The sequence below is a fragment of the Stegostoma tigrinum genome, chromosome 6 (assembly GCF_030684315.1).
Source record: "Stegostoma tigrinum isolate sSteTig4 chromosome 6, sSteTig4.hap1, whole genome shotgun sequence".
NCBI lineage: Eukaryota > Metazoa > Chordata > Chondrichthyes > Orectolobiformes > Stegostomatidae > Stegostoma > Stegostoma tigrinum.
Genome location: NC_081359.1, coordinates 96,965,252 through 96,982,282, shown reverse-complemented (window position 1 = coordinate 96,982,282; position 17,031 = coordinate 96,965,252). Strand labels below are relative to the sequence as shown.

Here is a 17,031-nt window from a genome sequence, read left to right as displayed (position 1 = left end):
CTTATCCTTTGACCAAATATCTTCAATCTCTGTGCCCTGCTAGATGACTTTTCCAAATAGAGATACTGATCTTCCCTGCCCATTCTATCTAAGCCCCTCATTATTTTGTAAGTCACCTCTCAACCTAGTCTATTCTATGGAAGACAACCTTAACCTATCCAATAATACCCCATAGTTGCAATTTTCAAGCTGTGGCAACATTCTCTTAAAGCTCTATCTTGTGAGGATTAGACAATGGCCCTCAGAGCATCTATTAATTCCTATATGAATTCCTTGAATAGCTGACGATATAGTTCATCTGGCCCTGGTGACTTACCCACACTTAAGGAAGTTTGTCCCTCCAGTGCATTCCTTCTCATTATGTTTATTTTAGCAAGAGACATATTTTCTGAAGGCGAGTCACATTGTACTAAAAAAAAACTCTGTTTCTCTCCAGACAGACCTGTTGAGTTTTTCCAGCATTTTCTGCTTTTATTTCAGATTTCTAGCAGCTGCAATATTTTACATTTAATTTTCTTTAAGGAAACTACCTGCATCATGTTCAGCCACACAGAAATGGTCAGTATGGATTTGCTGGAGGGAGATCCTGTCTGACTAATTTCATTGAGTGTTTTGAAAAGCTGACTTAAGGTGACACGGTGGCTCAGTGGTTAGCACTGCTGCCTTGCAGTGCCAGGGACCTGGGTTCAAATCCAGCCTCAGGTGACTGCCTGTGTGGAGTTTGCACATTCTCCCTGTGTCTGCTTGGGTTACCTCTGGATGCGCTGATTTCCTCCCATTATCCAAAGATGTGCAGGTGGGGTGGATTGGCCATGCTAAATTGCCCATAGTGTTCAGGGATGTGAAGATTATGTGTCTAACAGGGGGATGGGTCTGGGTGGGATGCTCTGAATGTTGGTGTGGACTTGTTGGGTTGAAGGGCTTGTTTCAACACTGTACGGATTTCAAGATAAATATATTGATTTGGTTTACATGGATTTCAGTAAGGCCTGGGACACGCTCCCACATAGAAAGTTGGTCCAAAAGGTTAAAGTCCATGGAACCCAAGGCTAGTTGGCCATAATGATGCTACCTGTAGGTTGCAGGAACAGCAACTCATATTCCGCTTGGGAACCCTGCAGCCCAATGGCATCAATGTGGACTTCACCGGCTTCAAAATCTCCCCTCCCCCCACTGCATCCCAAAGCCAGCCCAGCTCATCCTCACCTGCCTAACCTGTTCTTCCTCTCACCTATCCCCTCCTCCCACCTCAAGCTGCACCTCCATTTCCAACCTACTAACCTCATCCCACCCCCTTGACCTGTCCGTCCTCCCCGGACTGACCTATCCCCTTCCTACCTCCCCACCCATGCTCTCCTCTCCACCTATCTTCTCCTCTATCCGTCTTCAGTACGCCTCCCCCTCTCTCGCTATTTATTTCAGAATCCTCTCCCCATCCCCCTTTTCTGATGAAGGGTCTAGGCCCGAAAAGTCAGCTTTTGTGCTCCTCTGATGCTGCTTGGCCTGCTGTGTTCATCCAGCCCCACACTTTGTTATCAGTGTGTTCTTTTCCCTAGTCGTACAGCTCAATGAAATTTAAAATGTGGGGCTCATACAAGCAAGTGATTTTAGATTAGAGAGGATACAGAGGAGATTTGCAGGGATGTTGTCAGGACTGCAGAGTTTGAGTAGTGGGAGAGGCTGGATATGCTGGAATGTTTTTCACTGGAGCTTAGGAGGTTTGGGGAGACCTTATAGAGCTTTGTAAAATCACGAGGCACGTAAATAGGGTGAATAGCAAAGACCTTCTCCCTGGAGTAGGGGGCTCAAAATGACAGGGCATATGTTTATGGTGAGGGGAGAAAGATTTGCAGGGGACCTGAGGGGTTTTTCACACAGAGGGTAGTCTGCTTGTGGAAGGAACTGTCAGAGGAAGTGGTAGATGCGGGTACAGTGACAGCAATGAAAAGACATTTGGACAGGTACATGAATAGGAAAGGTTTAGAGGGATCGGAGATAAATGCAGGCAAATGGGACTAGTTTACTTTGGGGAAACTTGGTTAGCATGGACCTGTTGATCCAAAGGGTCTGTTTCCATGTTGTACGACTCTACAACATTCAAGACCTTGAGGTATGGAGAAATGAGCACAGAACTTGTCCTTCGATCACTATTACGGACCATCGCAAGTAACAATGGCTGTCTCTGCGATGTTGTGACAAGTATTCTTATCATAGAGATTGCAGGTTTCTTCCTTTATCTTTGACATACCTGGTGTTTCCTTACGGTGGTAACTGATGGGAATCAGATGCAAAATGTTTTTCTGTCAGCCTCCTGTCCGACACACACATGGTTCTGTTTTGCCATTAATTCAATCTGCTTTTCCTGAGTTCTGTCCAATTGTTGAAAATTATTTTCCTGCTCGGACAGAGGATTGGGCAGATTTTAAGAACTTAACAAAAAGGAAGAGTAGAAGAGAAAGCCAGCTAAGATATAAAGAAAAGATAGTAAATGTTTCTACAAGAATTTAAAAGGAAAAGAGTAACTAAACTGAGTGTTGGTCTTCCAGAGAGTGAGTCTGGGGAATTAATAATGGAAAAACAAGGAAATAGTTGAAACTTTGAATAGATATTGTATGACTGATTTGGAAGATGTGAACTGATCCCTTTCTCCTCCTGCACTAGTCATTATATAAATGTGTCTGATAGGTTCGATCACCATCAGAAACAAGTCAGGCAAGATCCTTAAATAATAGAAAATAATTAGTTTGTTGCAAACAAAAGTTACTCAAGCAAAGATGTAAAAATTATTGACAAAAGATTCAAACTGTGTAAATATGTCCAACTACCTATCATGCAGAAAAAAGACAGGGGGATACAGGTGCAAATGCCCTCGCCATTTTGGAAAAACTACAAAACTCTGCAGATGCACCTTTAAAGGTATTTTAGCCAAACCATTAAATTCAAAAAAAGTAATCTTTTTACAAATTGTTCAAAAGCTGGCTTGCAGCTAAGGTCATGTTTCACATACATTTTTGGATTTCTTTCTGGATCATTTGTGGCTGATAAAGTGTGTTTTTTTTCTCTGGAGACAGTCATGATACATTCTGAATTTACCATTAGGAACACCGGTGGTGAGGAGGTCTTCCAATGGGTTTTTAACTCTCTTACTTAATGAGGGGTGTTTCAGAGAAGGAGAGAAAAGGCAAAGCATATTCCTCCTGAGGCAAGTCACCTTAGGCACTCTGTGTTCAAACCCAATGTCAACGTTCAACCATAAACTGGATCACATGACTGAGTTAGAAATTTCTGAAGAAGGGTCTAGGCCTGAAACGTCAGCCATCCTGCTCCGCTGATGCTGCTTGGCCTGCTGCGTTCACCCAGCTCTACGCCTTGTTATCTCAAATTCTCCAGCATCGGCAGTTCCAGCTATCTCTGGATCATATGGACTCCTGCCTGGAAGTGTTGCAGACTTGTTGTTTTCCCTTCCAAACACCTTGTACAGAGCAAATGTGACATTGTTGCATTGTTCTGAAGAAGGATCACTGGACTGGAAATGTTAATTCTGTTTTCTCTCTGGACATACTGCTAAACCTGCTGAGTTTCTCCAGCAATTTCTGTTTTTGTTTCAGGTCTTCAGCATTCACAGTTCTTTGTTTTGTTGCTGTGTCAGCTTTTTGGCAAAATTTTTTTTAAACATCCCAGCGTATTTATTGTGCCCAGTCAATGATGTTATAAATTAATATTTTGGATCATGCACGTCGTCCTAGAAAAATTTGGTGGCCATCTTCAATGTAGAAGATTTAGAAATTTTTGAAAGTTCTTGAAAGTCAAGAGGTTAAGGGAGAGGACAATTTATAACAATCAGTACTTCAAGAGAAAAGGTATTGGAAAAACTACTTGTTACAGCCATGAGGGAGAAGTGAATTGAATTATTTGTGCTATGCTCCTTTACTGTCTGCAATAAAAGGGTTTCTTTTATAAAAAAAAGTACTTTCTCATTTTCTTTACTTTAGAAAAATTGTTGTGTCATCCCTGAGAGCTTGTTTGTGAAGCCCAGTTTAAAATGACCCACAATAAATTCTTATGATTAATACAAGGAGGGGGTTATTACTGCATTCAAAATATTGGGGAATTGTTCATGATACAGATTCAAACATGCGTGTATTAAAGAAAGAAAAAGACAGAAGTTACAAATCATGAATTACTTAACAACAAAAATATTAAAGTTAGTTCATGTGAATTAGAGTGCCGTGTGAGTCAATACCTTAAAATTAGAATTAGGTTTATTGTCATGTATGCTCAAGCACAAAGTACAGGAGTACAGAGAAATGTGTACAATGTTGCCAGACGAGGTGCCATCTTAGGTACAGAATACGTGGGTACAAATCTTAGGCACTAAAATAGATTAGGTTAAAAGTCCTTTTAGTTGATTGGTGAAAAATATCTGATAAGGTGTAACATTAAAGCAATTTGAAGAAGGTTCACTTGACTTATTCCTGGGGTGAAGAGCTTAATTTGTAAAGCAAGGTTGAATAGGTTGGGCCTATTCCCTTTCGAGTTTAGAAATTTACAAAGTGATCTTGCTGAAATGCAGAAAGTCCTGAGCAGACCTGCTGAGGTGGATTCCAGGAGGACACGCCCCCTAAGAAATATGGGGCACAAATAAACTACAAGAAATCTCCCATTTAAAACAGGAGATTAGGAGATTTTTTTTGTCTCTCAGTGAGTCATTAGTCTTTCACTTCCCCCAGAAATTAGTGGAGGCAGGGCCATTAAACTTATTCACAAGGCAAAAGTGGAGTGTGGGGTGTCAGGTAGGAAAGTAAAAGTGAAGCCACAATCAGGACAATCCATGATCTTTGCAGTACCACATCTATGGAACATTTTTCCACTTCATCTTTAGCTATTTCAACGTCATTCATTGAGTATGTAACACCAAGTTTTCTTTCCCATGTGTGGTACTTTCTATTGTCTACATTATACTTCAACTGCTCCCTTGGGGCAACTCACTGAACATTTCTCCTTACTTCCACAATCATCTTTTTAGCTGATGTTTTCCACCTTTCTGTCATTTATTCTGTACTAACAAGTTTTACTCTAAATCCCAGAGATGCTAGGAACTGCCGATGCTGCAGTCTGAGATAACAATGTGTAGAGCTGGATGAATGTAGCACGCCAAGCAGCATCATAGGAGCAGGAAAGCTGACGTTTCAGATCTGGATCCTTCTTCAGAAATGCGGGAGGGGAATGGGGACTCAGAAATAAATAGAGAGAGGAGGAGGCGATGATAGAAGGTGGATAGAGGAGCAGATAGGTGGTGAGAAGACGGACAGATCAAGGAGGTGGAGATGAAGCCAGTAAAGGTGAGCGAAGGTGGGGAGTTGGGATAGGGGTTAGTCAGTGGAGAGGGAGGGGTGGGTAGGTGGGAGGGAAGATGGACAGGCCAAGGAGGTGGGAATGAGGCTAGTAGTAAGGAAGTAGGGGTGGGGGTTGGTCAGTGAGGTTGGAGGAGCAGATAGGTGGGAGAAAAGATGGATAGGTCAAGGAGGCGGGGTCAAGCTGGGTTGGTCTTGGGATGATGCCAGGCAGGGGTGGGAAGATTTTGAAGCTTGTGAAGATCACATTGAGACCATTGGGCTGCAGGGTTCCCAAGCAGAATATGAGGTGCTGTTACTGTAGCTTTTGGGTGGCATCGTGGTGTCACTGGAGGAGGCCGAGGATGTGCATGTTGTCCAAGGAGTGGGAGGAGGAGTTGAAGTGGTTCGTGACTGGGAGGTGTGGTCGTTCATCATGAACCGAGCTTAAGTGCTCCACAAAGCGGTTTCCAAGCCTCCTATCGTTTACTCTAAATCCCTGTGGCTTTGAGTTTAGCCAAAAGAGCTTTGTATGCAGCTCATCAAATGCTGAAAGAACACCAGGAAGTTTTCCTGTGTCCTGGTCAGCATTCTTTGCTCCACCTCAAACTTTGGGTATGGGCTTTGAGACATTCTGAGCATGTGACTGAAGATTTATAAGCTGATGTTGAAGGTTCAATACGTTGGGACTCATGGCTGCAAATATCGATCTTACCACTTGGTGGTGAACTGGATTGAGACACCAATGTTTTGAGCAGGCAAAGCTGTCCATAGATTTAACTTTTAAAATTGTCCCATCATCATTTTTCTCTAGATTCTTACATATCATATGTGGAGAGTAGTATTTTTACTTTTCTCAAGTTGTTTCCTGGGCTTCCATTTTAACTGTTCTACTGCCTCCTTTGCCTCACGACTGCTCATATCCACTCTAAATAGAATTAATTAAAAAGAGTGAAGCAGTGACTCGATTTACTATATTTTTATTGTGAATGTACCTAAGAAAGATTCTAACCCAGGGACAGCATTGCAGCTGCTTTCGCTGTTGTTTCACTTATAGGAATTTATGGGCAGAATGTAATAGGAGCCTGAATAACGTGGCTTATGGCAGAATTGTGCATGGAGTTCAGAGAGGCATATATTATCGACAAGAATAACCTACTGCATCTTTTAACTAAGCTCCAGGCATTGAGGTGTGATTCACACTGGACAGTGGCCATTACAGGCATTTATTGATTATTAATGATCTTATTAACAGCACAGCTTACCTCATTATAGTATGCAGCCTCTTACCCAACCATGAGCAGACTACATGCTGAGAATTCTCACTGGTGAAATCAGTGTGGGTACCCCAGCTCACCGTTTGCTCTGCCTGTTGGTATCTGGCACCAAAATCTCAGGGCATGCTCCATGGTCACTGGTCATATCCACGAACATTGTCATCTAACATGTGCCAACCTCTCAAAACCCCAATGGCACATTTCCGATCCACTTACGGCACACTTCCGCCCTTCAACGCTGTACCTCGGGGTACAAGTGTCACCCATCTTTATAATGCTGCAACGAGGACACTGTGCGTTCAGGGACATAAGCCCAGCTCATTGACTACACCTGGCTACAACTCCAGCCTATTTGCTTTCTCTCTCAGCACTCACTCACTTTGAGTCTACCTGGATGCTGGCAACATTCTTACTTGGCCTGGCCTGCCTTTTTGTGCCTTGCACTGCAGTTAACATAGAACATAGAACATAGAACAGTACAGCACAGAACAGGCCCTTCAGCCCACAATGTTGTGCCGACCATTGATCCTCATGTATGCACCCTCAAATTTCTGTGACCATATACATGTCCAGCAGTCTCTTAAATGACCCCAATGACCTTGCTTCCACAACTGCTGCTGGCAACGCATTCCATGCTCTCACAACTCTCTGCGTAAAGAACCTGCCTCTGACATCCCCTCTATACTTTCCACCAACCAGCTTAAAACTATGACCCCTCGTGCTAGCCATTTCTGCCCTGGGAAATAGTCTCTGGCTATCAACTCTATCTATGCCTCTCATTATCTTGTATACCTCAATTAGGTCCCCTCTCCTCCTCCTTTTCTCCAATGAAAAGAGACCGAGCTCAGTCAACCTCTCTTCATAAGATAAGCCCTCCAGTCCAGGCAGCATCCTGGTAAACCTCCTCTGAACCCTCTCCAAAGCATCCACATCTTTCCTATAATAGGGCGCCCAGAACTGGACGCAGTATTCCAAGTGCGGTCTAACCAAAGTTTTATAGAGCTGCAACAAGATCTCACGACTCTTAAATTCAATCCCCCTGTTAATGAAAGCCAAAACACCATATGCTTTCTTAACAACCCTGTCCACTTGGGTGGCCATTTTAAGGGATCTATGTATCTGCACACCAAGATCCCTCTGTTCCTCCACGCTGCCAAGAATCCTATCCTTAATCCTGTACTCAGCTTTCAAATTCGACCTTCCAAAATGCATCACCTCGCATTTATCCAGGTTGAACTCCATCTGCCACCTCTCAGCCCATCTCTGCATCCTGTCAATGTCCCACTGCAGCCTACAACAGCCCTCTACACTGTCAACGACACCTCCGACCTTTGTGTCGTCTGCAAACTTGCTGACCCATCCTTCAATTCCCTCTTCCAAGTCATTAATAAAGTCATTAAAGAGACCAGGTTCTCAGCACTGATTTATGGCCTTGTAGCTTAGTGCAGACACAAAGCCAGGAAGCTTGTAATGGTTGTTAGTAATTTGTAGTCATGCCACCTTCTTTTACTGAGCTAGCACAGTAGGGCAGGGTCAAACTCTGATACCAGGCGAGGAGCTTAGGCTAGGTCAGCCAGTCATTCAGGGTGGTCAGATCAGGATGCTTTCCACATTAGGGATGAGGAACTGAGCGTTGGGAAGCTCACCAACCCCCCCCAACCCCCCCACCGTCCTGAATCCTTCTGCCCAATGACAGCTCTTTCCCTCTTGGAATGAGAAAGAAGCATGTTTTAATGTAGGTGGAAGTGGGTCGTACAGCTGTTCCCTTAGCGCAGAAAAGGAGATGTCTCAAGCAACTGAGTGGGCATGCAGGGTTAGTGGCATCAGAAGTTGGGGCAGGTGAGGAAGATGTTGCAGGCAGTCATGAGGGTTCTAGAACATGAGCCTTATTGGGAGGCAGGTATAGTAGCAGAGACAGAGTGAGGTGATGGCTCGCTGGTGGAGCGGAGAAGGATGGTGACCTCCTTCCTCAAATGCAATACATTCCTTAGCTGCCTGGGACTGCACTGACCTGACTAGCCATCTCAGAAAAACCCGTCTGGTTCACTAATGTCCTTAATGGAAGGAAACTGCCATCCTTACCTGGTCTGGCCTACATGTGACTCCAGCCCCACAGCCATGTGCTTGACTCTGAACTGCCGTCTGGGCAGTTAGGAACAGGAAATAAATGCTGCCTGGCCAGAGATGCTGTCATCCCATGAATGAATAAAGAAAAAGAAAAGTTTGGTGATAGAATTAGACAACATAGGAGCGGGGTTAGTAGCTAATGAAGCGAGTTTAATAAGATGCAGTAAGAGACCATCAAGCTTGAGAAAAGTGACACTTAAGGCAAAAAAAAGTAAGAAAGATTCAGTCTGAAGGATGAGCAGGATTTCCATTGTATTTCACACCTCTCCTTTCCTGAGAATACTCAACCTCTGTGATCTTTCTCTTTATGAAATGGGGCCTTTCCAAGCTGAGAATGTGAGCAGTAGGGCAGTTGGTTGAGTTCCTGAGCCATTTGTTGCCTGGCCGTGTAACTAGTCGTGTATAAACGTCGTGTATATTTGGCCACTCCCCCAGTGCCTGATCTTGCAAATGCCTTTACACCACAGAGAGAGCCAGGACACATGTCCAGACTCAGCACTGACACATTTATTTCAATTGATGCAAAGTTTTTATGACTAGTTGTGCTTTTGTTGTGCAATAATTTTTGTTTTGCTTCCCTTCTGGTGGTTATTTTCCTATTTATAAAGTGTCTAATCTGAACTTGCTGGTTGGCATGGAGAGGCTTAGCTACTGCTGCCATCAGTCATCAGTGCAGAGAATGACAATCACATTGAGTGTGATGCTGGTGGGGGGATGAGATTAGAAAAGGGATTAGCTGTAACTATCAGGATAAAGCCGCCTTGCTATTAAGAGGCATTAAGGAGACTGTGAATGACTGCTCTGTAAAGATTATTGCATTCAACTCACAAATCTATCTGGCATTTTGTTTCACCAGAATATCTGTATTGCTTGAATCACTGGAATGGAAAGCTTTTAAAAAAAGAAATGAATATGCCTAGGGATTGTTATGGCATTGTGGTAATGAGAAGACTCAGGTTCAAGTCCTATGTGCTCCAGAGGTGTGTAAGAACATCGCTGACAGGAAGTAGTTAAGTTGACTGGGATAGATGGATATAAAAGGAAGGTAGGTACATGAGGGAGAAAGGAATAAGGTTAGATGAAAAAGGATAGGAAGAGGCTTGTGTGGAATATAAGCACTGGAATAGACAAGTTGAGCCCAATCACTTGTTTTCTATACTGTTGATTGAAAATAATAAAATAGGAAATGCAATATTTTAACTTTTCCCATTGGTCCCAGAAAAATGGGAATACATAATTTTGAAATGCCTCAATTGTAAAGTAAGAATGTATAAATATGGATATTAATTTGTCGAACACTATCCACTTAAACTATACCGCATATATTCAAGGATTTGAAGAATTTCTATAAAAATTTAAGTTGAAAAGCCAATTTATTCAAAACCAGAAGCATCACTTAGATTTTCCATTCCTCCTGACTACAGCAAATAAAGTTAATACTGTTTGTAAATAAATAAAAATATCAAATAAGTCCCATTATAATGGAAAAAAATTGTCTTCATTTTGATACCACTTACTTGATTCTTTAAACAAAGAGTAGCTTCTTCTTCCCATCTTATGTTTGACCAGGCAACAATTTAAACTCACTTTAATAGCCACAGATCTTTCTTCAGTAATTGCCTCTGGGTCTAACTTGTTCCGTGTGGATTCCAGCTTTTGTTATGAGTTCCCCTTCATCTCAGCTATCTCTGTGATATTTAGCATACTCAATTCATTATTAATTTTCTATTAAGCGGTATGGAGATTATCACCAATCCAGGATGAAAGGAGGCAGGTAACATTAAGCTATGTAAGACAGTTCTTATGGCAGGTGAACTGTGCATAATTGTAAATGTACAACAGCAAAACAATATCAGGAAAGATTAATCAATATAATAGAGAAATAGAAAGCTAATAAGTCTATGATGTTTATCCATACCAATCCAATTAGACACTTTGAATTCTTCATGTACAGGTTGAAAAAAAAACATTTTCCAGCAAAGATTGAGCAAAAGGAAGATTAAATAGCCCCTTCTCTTGAAAAGAGAAATGCTATGCTCCCCGTAGAGACTTTTCATTTTAGACAAGAAATTTGAATTCCCAATGACCAGCTGAAGTTGTTCCATGCCAAAATTTCAGGTTTTGCAGGCTTTTACTGTAACAAACAAACTAAAAGCAACATCAACTAAACACTTTTTATTCAGCAACAGATATTTTGAAGTACAGGAAAGATGTCCCCTTTTTAACATTTTAACGCTACTGAATACATCAGGTCATCATGGACTGTGAGAATTCATCAAATTGTATCCCGAGTTCTCCAAATCATTAACCAATAGCACTTTATTCTCTTTTGGGGTTGGGTAAGGGGCAGCATGTAAAATCTAGCCCAGCGAGGGCTCATGATCTGTAACATTGTATCTGAATGTGGATGAGGCAAATTGCATCTTGATATTCAAAAAAGAATAAGCACCTGTGAGAAAATAAATCAGCGAGAGAACGGGAAAGTGAAAACCTCCATAGTAAGAGGACCAGAGGCTGATTTGTCACTAAATAGAGATGACTGGTGGTGAGTTTAACCTGAGGGTCACTACACCGCAGACAAGGGGTGGTTTGATCAATTGGCTCGGTAGTATCAGAGATAATGGGAACTGCAGATGCTGGAGAATCCAAGATAATAAAATGTGAGGCTGGATGAACACAGCAGGCCAAGCAGCATCTCAGGAGCACAAAAGCTGACGTTTCGGGCCTAGACCCTTCATCAGAGAGGGGGATGGGGAGAGGGAACTGGAATAAATAGGGAGAGAGGGGGAGGCGGACCGAAGATGGAGAGTTAAGAAGATAGGTGGAGAGAGTGTAGGTGGGGAGGTAGGGAGGGGATAGGTCAGTCCAGGGAAGACGGACAGGTCAAGGAGGTGGGATGAGGTTAGTAGGTAGCTGGGGGTGCGGCTTGGGGTGGGAGGAAGGGATGGGTGAGAGGAAGAACCGGTTAGGGAGGCAGAGACAGGTTGGACTGGTTTTGGGATGCAGTGGGTGGGGGGGAAGAGCTGGGCTGGTTGTGTGGTGCAGTGGGGGGAGGGGATGAACTGGGCTGGTTTAGGGATGCAGTAGGGGAAGGGGAGATTTTGAAACTGGTGAAGTCCACATTGATACCATTGGGCTGCAGGGTTCCCAGGCGGAATATGAGTTGCTGTTCCTGCAACCTTCGGGTGGCATCATTGTGGCAGTGCAGGAGGCCCATGATGGACATGTCATCAAGAGAATGGGAGGGGGAGTGGAAATGGTTTGCGACTGGGAGGTGCAGTTGTTTGTTGCGAACTGAGCGGAGGTGTTCTGCAAAGCGGTCCCCAAGCCTCCGCTTGGTTTCCCCAATGTAGAAGAAGCCGCACCGGGTACAGTGGATGCAGTATACCACATTGGCAGATGTGCAGGTGAGCCTCTGCTTAATGTGGAATGTCATCTTGGGGCCTGGGATGGGGGTGAGGGAGGAGGTGTGGGGACAAGTGTAGCATTTCCTGCGGTTGCAGGGGAAGGTGCCGGGTGTGGTGGGGTTGGAGGGGAGTGTGGAGCGAACAAGGGAGTCACGGAGAGAGTGGTCTCTCCGGAAAGCAGACAGGGGAGGGGATGGAAAAATGTCTTGGGTGGTGGGGTCGGATTGTAAATGGCAGAAGTGTCGGAGGATGATGCGTTGTATCCGGAGGTTGGTAGGGTGGTGTGTGAGAACGAGGGGGATCCTCTTGGGGCGGTTGTGGCGGGGGCGGGGTGTGAGGGATGTGTTGCGGGAAATGCGGGAGACGCGGTCAAGGGCGTTCTCGATCACCGTGGGGGGAAAGTTGCGGTCCTTAAAGAACTTGGACATCTGGGATGAGCGGGAGTGGAATGTCTTATCGTGGGAGCAGATGCGGCGGAGGCGGAGGAATTGGGAATAGGGGATGGAATTTTTGCAGGAGGGTGGGTGGGAGGAGGTGTATTCTAGGTAGCTGTGGGAGTCGGTGGGCTTGAAATGGACATCAGTTACAAGCTGGTTGCCTGAGATGGAGACTGAGAGGTCCAGGAAGGTGAGGGATGTGCTGGAGATGGCCCAGGTGAACTGAAGGTTGGGGTGGAAGGTGTTGGTGAAGTGGATGAACTGTTCGAGCTCCTCTGGGGAGCAAGAGGCAGCGCCGATACAGTCATCAATGTACCGGAGGAAGAGGTGGGGTTTGGGGCCTGTGTAGGTGCGGAAGAGGGACTGTTCCACGTAACCTACAAAGAGGCAGGCATAGCTGGGGCCCATGCGGGTGCCCATGACCACCCCCTTAGTCTGTAGGAAGTGGGAGGAGTCAAAAGAGAAGTTGTTGAGTGTGAGGACGAGTTCAGCTAGGCGGATGAGAGTGTCGGTGGAGGGGGCCTGGTCGGGCCTGCGGGACAGAAAGAAGCGGAGGGCCTTGAGGCCATCTCCATGCGGAATGCAGGTGTACAGGGACTGGACGTCCATGGTGAATATGAGGTGTTGGGGGCCAGGGAATTGGAAGTCCTGGAGGAGGTGGAGGGCGTGGGTGGTGTCACGGACGTAGGTGGGGAGTTCCTGGACCAAAGGGGAGAAAATGGAGTCCAGATAGGTGGAGATGAGTTCGGTGGGGCAGGAGCAGGCTGAGACGATGGGTCGACCAGGGCAGGCAGGTTTGTGGATTTTGGGAAGTAGATAGAAACGGGCCGTGCAGGGTTGGGGAACAATGAGGTTGGAGGCTGTGGGTGGGAGGTCCCCTGAGGTGATGAGGTCGTGAATGGTGTTGGAGATGATGGTTTGGTGCTCGGGTGTGGGGTCATGATCAAGGAGGCGGTAGGAGGTGGTGTCGGAGAGTTGGCGTCTGGCCTCGGCGATGTAGAGGTCAGTGCGCCATACTACCACTGCGCCACCCTTGTCTGCGGGTTTGATGGTGAGGTTGGGGTTGGAGCGGAGGGAGCGGAGGGCTGCCCGTTCTGCGGGGGAGAGGTTGGAGTGGGTGAGAGGGGTGGAGAGGTTGAGGTGGTTAATGTCTCGACGGCAGTGGGAAGTTAATTTGCAATGCCGCATGATACAAATGGCATCAGTATAAGTCCTGTACTGCCTGAGTTCACAGGAAAAAAGGCAAAAAGTGAGACTATCTGAGACATAATAAGACCATACGACCATAAGACATAGGAGTGGAAATAAGGCCATTCGATCCATCGAGTCCACTCTGCCATTTAATCATGGCTGATGGGCATTTCAACACCACTTCCCTATACTGGGCTGGATGATCTTCTGTGCTGAAAGGATTGTGTGATTCAATGATTTCCTCTGCTCTACTGACTGGTTCAGACCTCAAAGTTACAGGAAACCTTAGACCCTTACCTCTAAACAAATGTGATATCCTTGAGTGAAAGCTGAGCTTTCTAATGAGAGTGGTGTTCAAAATGCCTACTTTAAATAGAACGGAGACAAGATATTACAGAGATTAGCAAATATTCCATTGTTGGAATTTGATGTTTGCAAATAAAGAGCCTGTCAATCACCTGGAAAACCTGTCGGGTCCCTGTCTTATGCTTTCTTGTGAGCCCTGTTGGTATCTTATGGCAGTCAGGCACATTTCTGGGCAGCTTAGGCCTATGTGTTGAACCCATCCCATTGCAGGGTAGAAACCTGTTGGCTAATCAGAAGCAGGCAGCTTTACCCTGGGGAGTACAGGCCTCTGGCAATATATTATGTTCACCGAGTGTTGATAATGGATTCACCCACCTACCTCCCACCAACCCTCACCTCCTGTTTAGTGTGGACAGGATGGTGGAGGGATAGCAAAGAGAGGGGAATGATTTCCTTTAGGCTGCCCCTTGCAATGCCAGGTACCTCAACAGGGTACAGCATGCCTGAATACTATGATCACCTCAAATAAGTCTGAAGCAAACCCAACAGGTTTTGCTGGTGGTTAATTATCCCACATGACAAATTTACAGCTGGTTTCTGTAAGCCTCCTCATTGGCTATTTGAAGGCCTCATTTGGCCTTCAGGCAGGAGGGGCACTCTCCATCGTCCTGTCTCAGACCTTTCAGTCCAATCAAACAGCATGTTCCTACCTGTCACTTATGAACCTGCTATAAACTCACTTCCTTTCCTCACATTGGTAACAAATCAGGTTGTTTTCCCACTGTATTTATTTTCCTTTGTTCATTAATGGGGTGAGGGTGTGGCTGGCTGGGCTGCTTCTATTTCCCATCCCAGTTGCCCAGAGGGCAGTTCAGAGTACACAGTACAGATTTGAAAACTTTAATGACATAAGTTGTGGGGGTGGAAGAGAATAGTTTAAATTCTTAGCCCATATTGACTTCACTGACCTGAGTCAAGGTATCAGCTGTGGTTTTGGCTTTCCAGGGGATAATTAATCTGGGTGCACACTTTCTGTTATCCCTTGGTGACCTCTGCCACACCATGTATATTGATTTGATTTGATTTATTATTATTGTCACATGTGCCTAGAGACAGTGAAAAGCTTTGTTTTGAATACCGTAGGTCATATCATACAAAGTGCATTAGGGTAATAGGACAGAGTGAGGAATACAATATTGCAGCTGCAGAGAAGGGGCACAAAGAATGAGATCGACATTAAATTTAAATTTTGAGAGGTTCATTCAGAAGTCTATTAACAGCAGGGACGAAGCTGTCCTTGAATCTATTGGTTTCTGTGTTTAAGCCGTCGTATCTTCTGCCTGACGAAGAGGGTGGAAGAGATTATATCCAGGGTGGGAGGAGTCTTTGATTATGTTAGTTGCTTTTTTGAGGCAGTGAGGAGTACAGATAGAGGCAATGGATGGAAGGTTGGTTTGTACATGTGCAGGTAGGACTGGCTTCAGCTGCGACCTGATGCTTCCTTGGGAAGGACAGCACGTTGCATCACTCGAGCACTTTCCTTCTGTACGCTTGTACATAAAGACGATGAAATGTTAGAACTGGTTGGCTGAGGCTTAGGGAATTATACTCGAGTAACGAGTAAGGAGGTGATATTTTGCTACAATAACATTGGTAATCCTTGAACAAGTCATCAGTTTTCCATTTGCACTCTATCTCTGCTGTGATCCCAGACTTTGCAATTTTGTAATATCTGGCAGTGATTATTTTCCTATTTCTTTTTTCAGACTGGTGTAGGTATCTGGGTTGTTTTTGGGTCTACAGAAAGGTTGCTTCATTTGGGTTGCAGCTTCCTGATTTTATCCTGTCTCCTGTAGGTTATGTGAAGTGCTCAATCTGGACCCTAGGCACGTGCTGATCGCAGAGATTGTCTTCACGAATATTGGCGGAGCGGCCACAGCTGTTGGGGATCCACCAAATGTCATCATCGTTTCCAATCAGCACCTGCAAAAGAAAGTAATACAGTTTTTTTTCAACTTTAATAATGTGGGTGATGCGTAATTTGTCATGACATGATCTGCAAAATATGCTATGTTTTAAGGTTGCACATTTTAATTATTTAGCCACTTTTAAGCTTGAACTGATGTTAGACCCGGTGGATACCTAGGGAATTAAGCATATATTAACCTTTCACTTCTTCATTCTACTTGTGTTCACTTTATGCAAGTTTAAAGCCAAAAGTATTACAAATAATTATGAACAATTTATTCCTGTCCCCTAAATTTTGACTAGTTTTGGCATTCAAGTCTTTATAATGATCATTGACCAAGATATTTCCATTTAAAGGCTAAACGATGAAAATTTTCTTACTGCTATTTTAAGTGGTATGTTCATTAGCATTCTCATAGGGTCCGTTTCTCCTTTAATGTGCTGGTTGTCTTGCCATACATGTTCAATATTTATGATTTTCCTTTCCGTCTTCTTCCCACCTTTCTCCTAGTCTGTATTGATTAAGAGAATAGGTTTATAGGGCAGCTTAAACTTATTGAATAAACCTTGAGTGTTCTATATTATATAGAGCAAGTTTACATGACCACAGGCAAATCTTCTGTATTGAGACATTTTTCCTAACATTTATGATTAGATTTTTTAAAAATCGTTCTGCTCCTTTTGTTTTGTTTTCATAGATCTTAGCTGTTCGTCACTAACTGAGTTTTTACAATTCAAGTTTATAACATTCGAAGCATTACACTGGGCATGGCAAAAGTTTGAATTTGGATTTCATTGGAGTATTTTGCAGCACTGCATTTGATGTATCTCTGATTATGCTCCACAGTTACAATGCTGGTGTAAAACATCATTTCTCCCTCATTAATGTGTAAAAGCCCTAATTTAAAACCTTGAGAACAGGGGGCTGGGTCCTTGAAGTGGATGGCTTTTGAATCAGATGAAATCTAACCCACATTCCTAATTT

General features: G+C 44.2%; 1 protein-coding gene across 1 annotated transcript in view; it reads left to right on the top strand.

Moving 5' to 3' along the window:
* oca2 (oculocutaneous albinism II) overlaps window positions 1–17,031 on the top strand; it is a 468,272-nt gene that overhangs the window by 231,502 nt on the left and 219,739 nt on the right. Inside the window, exon 14 of the mRNA XM_048532874.2 lies at window positions 15,935–16,073. Coding sequence (XP_048388831.2) covers window positions 15,935–16,073 — 139 coding nt within the window. The remainder of the gene's footprint in view (window positions 1–15,934; window positions 16,074–17,031) is intronic.